At 36.8% G+C, this 8,319-nt stretch overlaps 1 protein-coding gene across 1 annotated transcript in view; it reads left to right on the top strand.

Moving 5' to 3' along the window:
- Window positions 1–419: 419 nt before the first annotated feature.
- Window positions 420–8,319, top strand: part of tmem163a (transmembrane protein 163a) — a gene marked incomplete at both ends in the record, with an annotated part of 29,029 nt that continues 21,129 nt past the window's right edge. The window contains 2 exons of the mRNA XM_081367453.1: window positions 420–609; window positions 4,172–4,291. Coding sequence (XP_081223579.1) covers window positions 420–609; window positions 4,172–4,291 — 310 coding nt within the window. The remainder of the gene's footprint in view (window positions 610–4,171; window positions 4,292–8,319) is intronic.

The following is an 8,319-nucleotide window of genomic DNA, read 5'->3' as shown; positions in this document are numbered from 1 at the left end:
CATTTTCATTATCATGGATTTGTGGCAGATACTGACTTTGTATGAAACAATAATAAAAACGTTTCTCAAATCTGTCAATCGAAGGAGGAACTACAACTGAACTGTAGCCTACACAGCTACCATCAGATGACGTGCAAAATAAGAAAAGTCAATGTTGAATCTAGAGAGCGAGGCAGCATCTTAACCAAACTATCCCCATGTCAAATGACAGTTGGGTGGCTGCAGTTCTTGCGCTCGGATTGGAGTTGTTCTCGGTGGGAGGGTGGGGTGGGGGTCCGTTGCTGATGCTGGGCAGATTGCGTTTATCTCCGCATCTCTGCTCCGTTACCCTTAATGCTCCCACTGGATGGCTGCGCGTCGCAGTTCGACGTGAGATCATTTATTGAGGGCTTCATCTGATTTCAAAAAAGCTAACAAACATGACAGACAGTACGACTTCTGATCCATGCCCTGTTCCTAATCCGACTATTGTGGACCCGTCGGCTGTGCGAAACGGACAATGCGCCGCTGCCCAGGATCCGAACCTACCCAAAAGAGGGAGCCAGGGCGATCCTTTCAATATGGACCGGGACCAGGAGATGAAAATCACAGATAGCGTTGAGGGACAAGGTAAACACACATCATCTCTCTAACAGATCAGGCTGTACTTTTTGCAGAGTTGTTTCAGAAATGTATTTTAAAAAGACAATGGCATTCTTTAAAGTAGAATCTATTTGGGATGTGATGTGAATAAGACTAAGGAGGCTCGCAAAGGTTGCGGTCAAAAGGAGCACGCAGGCGCTCTTGAAGCTATTAATAATTCAGGTGAGCACAAAAAAAAAAAAAAAAATTATTCACAGTAGCCTAAAAAACGGACCCGAGATTAAACATCTTTTCTGGGTTTGCACGTTCAAGAGTTGGATAGGCTATAGTTTAACAACGTATATTTAAACTAAATAGCTTTTAAATGAATAGATGGACATGTTCTGAATTTCAATGGAGCAGCAATGCAATTTTAAGTTATTGCAATTCGAAATTTGACATTTACAACAGAATGTGTCTTTAGCACTTTATGTGAGGTTTATTTAATGTCCTCACACCTGTTTTGTAACTTCATTTTTGTGCGTTTTGACAGTAAAGTGGTTATATAATTTGATATAAGGCAATTAAAATGAATGAATTAACTGTATTTGTATTTTTCTTGTATTGAATTTCCATTCTAGTTTTCTTTAGCAGTTTCTAGAACTCTAGACTAGAATTAGTTGACTTTAGCAGTGGACTAATGAGGTGTCAACATGCATGTTATTGCTACAGACTCAACCCACTTTTTCATGATTTGGGAGGAACAAATGTTTATGATCTGGCCATTTATGTTGGTTACGTTCCTGCTATAGGCTAAAGACTGGAAACTTTGTTTCTACTTCTGCTCAAACCGAATCTACGGCTGACTCACACCTCAATGGAGATGTTCAGACAGAGGTGCATCTTATCTCATATCAGCACTTCCACTCTTAGAAGCAGCATTACTCTGCACCTGCAGGATCTGAGTGTTGCTGTATGCTGTAGCACCCCCCTGTGCAATCAGTTTGAGCCACTGAATTATGCATAAGACCCTTCAATTCTCCACTGGTGAAATTGTGAGGGCATTAGAAGAAGTCTTAAAAAATCTAAGAAGTCTAAGAAAAAGACTGATGGGGATGGAATTCATGAATGGACTCTATAGGGAATTCATGCTGGTCTACTATTTTGGTGATCCATTTCATATTTCATAATACAACAACCTGTGGTTGTTCACTTTACACGTCGCTCGAACACTCTCTTCCTGTCTAAGCTGCAATGCAGACCAAGCTTTTGTCATTTAGTCAAATATCTGTTTGCTCATGACTTGCAGTTACTTGAACTGGCAGTGGCAGCCATCAGGATGAACAGCTAGTTTAGGATAGAGCTCGCATTGGCTGCCTTCAGTAAATTCTTCACACACATAAAGCAAGTATAGACTTTAAGCCACCGCGCCAGTTGGCAGTCAGAATTGTTGGCACTACTGTCTTATACTTTTGAAGAAAATATTAAAAAACATTTCTACTTAACTGCAGTTACATAAAATGGGGTCACAATTTGTTTAAACTATAATAATATGGATTAAAAACAGTTTCTTCAAATTTATTCATTGAATTTGAACATGCAGCCCAGGTGTCAGAAATTATGCATGTTGTTAAGGGAAGCATATCCTGTTTTTCTAAGTTACATCATTAATTCTGAAATGGCTTAATTCCACTTTTCCTAAAAGTTTAATAAAAAGCAAATCTTTTAGTCGATGTCCTTTAAGCCATTGGGAGGAATGTTTCTCTCTCTTTCATGTAAACCCTATTAAGCATGGAAGAATTGCTGGGTCATGTGGATGTCCTCCTTCCACATGATTAACAGAGGGATGGAGTGGGGGCAGGCCCTTTACATTGAGTTTCAGCTCATTTTATGTGCCTAGTCTAGAGTTTGCATGGGAAAGTACAAACTGAACAAATGTAAAGGTTTGTGTGGTAATAGATCTGGACAAACTTGACTGGAGTGTGTTTTGGTTTGGAAATGAAATAGTTTGGAACTTATGGGTTACATTTGTGTGAGTGCAACACATGCTCCCCATCCTTACTGATGAAATAAATCATGTGAGCGGCCACATTCCCCAGCTCTGTTTTTCAGCTTTTACAATCACACTGACTGACCACCTATTGACTCTGTGCTCATAACCCTCAGCATGTGACTTCCACAGGGCTGACAGATCAGTTCGGTGTACATGGGGGAAGATACACACAGCCTCCCACTGTCACGATGACATAGCTGCCATTCATTTTGAACAGATGACAAAGGCATATTTGAGTTTTACCTCTTTGGCAAACACAGCACAATATAAACATTGCTTGGACGCTTAACAATAGACAGTCAACAGGTTCTGCGGCTTCTGTTCACTTAGTCTTATTCATAATTACACTCACGGATTAAATTTGTGACCTGTGGTGTTGTATATCTCTAATAATGACCTGATAAAGACTCTGTTGAGGGACACAGATGTATTGTCTCGCACATACTGTGGAGTATCTCAGCTAAACATTTAACTATCAGCTTGTATTAAGGTATGCTGTTGTTTGTGGAAGTCTGTTTCTGCCTTGGAGCAAAAAAATAAAAAAGGTAATTGTGAGACAAAGTTTAAAAATTAAGAAATAATGTCAATTTCTTTCTCTTAATTATGACTTTATATTTCACAGTGTGACTTTATCTCACAAAGTCATATTGAGAGATATAAAAGTTACATTATACCGTTCAGAAGTTTGGGTTGTTTTTTAAAGATATTAATACTTTCATTCATCAAAGATGCAGTAAAGACATGAAGGCCCGGTTTCACAGACATGGCTTAGACTAAGCCAGGATTAGGCCTTAGTTCAATTAGGGCATTTAAGTAGCTTTTATAAACATGCCTTAGAAAAAAAAAAACATTACTGGTGTGCAACTTAAGACAAAAAAAGTTGCTCTCAGTTAAAACAGTGCAAACATTCATTTAAGTCTGGGACTATAGGCATATAGAAACTGGGGGTTATTACTGTATATTACAAAAGATTTTACAAAAGATAAACTTCCTTTTTCACCAAAAAATTTAAGCAGCACAACTGTTTTCAACAATAAAAGAATAAATGTTTCTTGAGCAGCAAATCATCATATTAGTCATACAATCATACAAATATTATACTATTTTTACTGTAGTTTTGATCAAATAAGCAAAAGACTTTTAAACACTATAGTGTACATTACACGATATGAGGTCATAAGTACCTTTTCAGATTTTACTCAGAGGTGGAAACAGGCTTTCATCGCTGTCTCATCTTCCAGCAGCTTAAGATCTCGCAGGGCTGCTAGCAAACAGCAATTAAAGTCATATCATTTGTGACTTGATACATGATAAACTGAATTTATTAGTGGCATCTAAATGTTGTTGAAACCATTTTGCTTTGCTAATTAAACACAGAGTCATTGCCCCACAGTGCAGATTCATTTCTGCTCTTTAATATGTCTCTACCCTCTCCCTCTCAATGCCTGTCATGGTCCAGTGAGTAAATAATCAGCCCCTGTTGTTTGTTTCCCTATAGAGCACTTAATGTAATTGTATAATGGCCTTTAACCAGTGTTTTATTTACTTTTTTGACAGGTCTCTTGGAGAGCAGCATGCGCCTGAAGCCTCATGAAGCTCAGAGTTACAGGAAGAAAGCTCTGTGGGTGTCCTGGATCTCCATTGTGGTGACGCTCATCCTGGCTGTGGCCGCTTTCAGTAAGTTCATGGTGATGCTTTTCCTGGCTGTGAGTCTTCAGGCAGGCAGTCTTCAGGATGTTCAGCTAGTTTTGGTTAGAACTAGTCTTAATCACCCACAGACCGCCCACAGTCTGTTCACCGACTGTCTGATGCATATCTCACACAATACTGGAAGATACTACTTCCACAGTCTGGCAAGTTCCAGGCTGATTGGCTGACGGAATTATGATTACTCTGATTACACATTTTCTGTACAGCTGTTCGCAGTTATGGCCCAAAATTATTATTAAAAAAATTCACGCCACTATTGTGGTGTGATAAATTTCAGATAAACCTGGCTCTAAACGGAGGAGTACATGAAAATCCTCCTGTCTAAGTGGGCCGTTTTTGGCCAAATTAAGCTGCAATGTGGACCGGACCTTATGCTGTTGAGTCAAAGCCCTGGCTATGTGAGACTAGCTTGAACTGGCAGTGGCATCCATCAGGATGGGCAGCTAGTTGAGACTAGAGCTGGCAGAGCAGTCTTCAGTAAAAGTATAGGATAGAACTTGCCAACTGCACATTTTTGGTATGGCTGAGTTATAGCTCTTAAATCCTTTAGGCTTAGTAGTGTTTGCTGTCATAGTGCTAAACATTATTTTCTATTTTTCTGGTTAGGTAGAAAACAGACACAGAGTTACAACTATATATTTTTTATATATCTGAAGTAAACAAACAAACAAATAAATAATATAAAATAGTAAATACAAAAATTCTATAATATAAAATAAAGTAACTGAGCAACTGTATTGATACAGCACACAAAGTTTCTGGTAAACCTACCTTATTAAATTCACCATAAATTATTCAGAACTGTATCAAATGTATGAACATCTTGCAGATGACTTTATGCTGCTTTGAAACTATTTATGTGTAAAATGTTGAAAAGGTTTCTCATATTCTGATATTCGATAAAAAAAACTAATATTTTTTCAAATTATATTTTTATGAAAAAAAAAAAAAAAACACATTTGTTTGGGGGATTTAGTGCAATGAAAAATTAATGCTTTATTTAATTATTAAAGGGTTAGTTCACCAAAAAATTAGTTTTTTTTTCTCTCTGTTGAACAAAACAGAAGATATTTTGAAGAATGTTGGTAACCAAACGGTTGAGTGTAGCCATTGACTTCCATAGTACTTATTTTTCCTACTATGGATATCAACCCTCAACTTTCTGGTTATCAACATTGTTCAATGTATCTGCTGTTTAGTTCAACAGGAGAAAGAAACTCATACAGGTTTGGAACACCATGATGGTTTTTTTCCAACATTTCCTTTTTGGGTGAGCTAACCCTTTAATGATTTAATTATAATATCATGTATACTATTTCACTCACACTAGCTGCCTTTGTAATTTAGGTCCGTCTCAGTGGGTTTAACATATTTGGGCACCCTTGGCATTTCTTGACATTAGCCTCTTAACTGCTCATATGATTGAGGTAACATGCAGTCCAGGAATGTTGCTCATTTTAAAGGAGGTGTAACATATGTGCTGCAGAATCAGATACTCATTAAAAATGTCAAAATTCAGATATCTATACAGTGATCTGAAGATTTGCAAGCAACTTTATTTCTTTGATGCTTTTTCTGTCTTCACACCCTTGATTTAGAGAGCACTAGGATGTATTTTCCATGCATTTTATCATTAGAATGAATGTGCTTTATACATCATATTTATGCAATGCTTTTAGAAACACAATATAGCGTGTATGAAGATGAAGCACATGCACAAAGAGGAAGCGAAGGATAAATGTGAAAGGTTGACAGGATGTTTCAGGATTTGCTTGCCAGATGACGATGACTCCCCCATCTGAGTCTTGGTTTCTGCCAAGGTCTCTTCCTCATTCTACCTAACCATCATAGTTCATTCTTTCTAGCCATTTTTGCCTTTGTCTCAAGTCTTGTGAAAAGCTTAGGTAAAATGTAATTTAAAAGGAAGAATTGTCGGAAGACATGAGCTCAGAGAAATGAAGATTAATGCTACGGCCCTGAAATGAAGAGAAAAGCAATTTCTCATCCCCATAGCTTTTGTAATGTATACGCTTTGTAATGCAGTCATCTACATTCACCTACACCTTACAAACAGACACACATGACACTCTACTGACACATCATGCACATCATTATGTCATCCCGGTCTATATTGTAATCTTTATTTCATAATATGTTTAACGGAGAAGAGGAAGTTGGCATTTGGCCCATACCAAGCAGACAGTCTGTTTATCACGAGTTGTCCATAGTGATAAAGCGTATGGTTGTTGGACATTTAACATGACAATAGTCACTGTGTTGTCGGAGACTGTAAACTTTCCAAAAGCTACAAATGCTGTTTTAAATTCAATATCGACTGTGTCTGTGATTTTTTTCTGCCTCTGCAGCCTTAATTTGCGCAAAAACCATTGCTAATCTGTCCACGTGCAGTCTGAATTTCTCATGCTGAAACAGCATGTTTAACTTGTCCTCTGTGTTTTGTAAGACATAATAATGTGACTTGTGGCAGAAGTCACTACACTGTCACTCTTACATCGCACAGTCACACTCTCACTGTAAAAAATCATTTTTCACTGAACAGACATCATGACTCTTGTGATGCCAGTGGTGTGGGGCTTGTGACCGTCTTTGGATTCTCAGAAGAAGAACACCCAGCTTTGTTTTTGCGGTTTGGCCTGAATACATCAATTTTTCCAGATATTTCATGCAAGTGAACTGGGAAATCATATGATATGCTGAATTTCTTAACTCATGGGGAATTATAAAACCTATGTTCAGGCAATGCATCTTATTTGAAAGCTCAGAGATTTATTGTGGCTCCAGCAGGAACTCTTGGCTCGCTCTACTAACTTTACATTCAGTGCTAGTCAGGATAATATCTAGTGGAATATTTCAGCAAATGGTAAAGTGATAGTCAATAAAAAAAAATAAAAAAAATGGTGTCATTTACTCACCCTCATGTATTTTCTTCCGTATAGGTTCTATAAAGTACCTTAAAGGTTTTTTTTTATAAGATTGAACCTTTTAGGGGTACCCAACACGGGATCATTTTATGGATTTCATTTGAATTAATTAATTAATTAATTTTGATAAAATATTATGAATTAAACAGCTTGTGAACATACTTTATCACTTGAAAGAAAAGGAAATAACCCATTAAACATACAAGTATTATGTAATAATATCATATAATGAAATATCAAAGATGTCCATATTAAAACATTCACTAAATTCAAGGTCTTCTGAAACCACACAGTAGCTTTGTGTGACGAACAGACTGAAAGATCAAAGTTGTTATTCACTGAAAATCTTCTAGTCTAGTGAGCCGTATTGACCGTTGTGGATCATTGTGTTAGTGAATTGACCTTGAGAACTGGATCTGTCTGATTTGTAAAGAAATCATTTAGAATGTTTTAGTGAATTGGATCAGTAATTCATTAAAAGACTCAAAATAAAGATATTTTTCATATTGCAACTTGAACATCCCAAAGAGAGTGTGAGGGCGAGTAAATGATGACAAGTTTAAGGAAAGGATAAGGTATCTCTTAAATCATAAAGAAAAGTATCTCTTAAATCATCAATTACACATCCTCTGTAATTAAAACTATTTGAAACATCTTTTCATGACTGTTTTAATTGATCCTTTAAGTTTAAAACATCTATACTACAGAAACATAAAGCCCCTTGTTCTGCTTAAATATCCAATTTGTTCTCATTTATTTTAATGAGAGCTGGAAAAACTCTTATCTAGGGCAGTATTTCTGTGAAAAAGATTTAAGTCTTCCTTTGTACTTATTTTAGATTCAGAGTAATTATATATATTATGTTTCCCATAAGGAAATGAGTCTCCACAAGCTGAATTGACTAGCAGGAAAATACATTAACATGTCTGCCAGCCTTTACTTGTCTGTAGATTTGACATATAAAAATGATTAAAGATAAACAATGCTTTTCATTGGCACTTAGATAGAAATGATCAACCTGCAGCAGATGTCACGTCTTTAAAATTATTTGAG

Source organism: Scardinius erythrophthalmus (genome assembly GCF_964197995.2).
Source record: "Scardinius erythrophthalmus genome assembly, chromosome: 6".
In the NCBI taxonomy this organism is placed as follows: domain Eukaryota; kingdom Metazoa; phylum Chordata; class Actinopteri; order Cypriniformes; family Leuciscidae; genus Scardinius; species Scardinius erythrophthalmus.
This window is presented reverse-complemented; position numbering and strand designations above follow the sequence as displayed.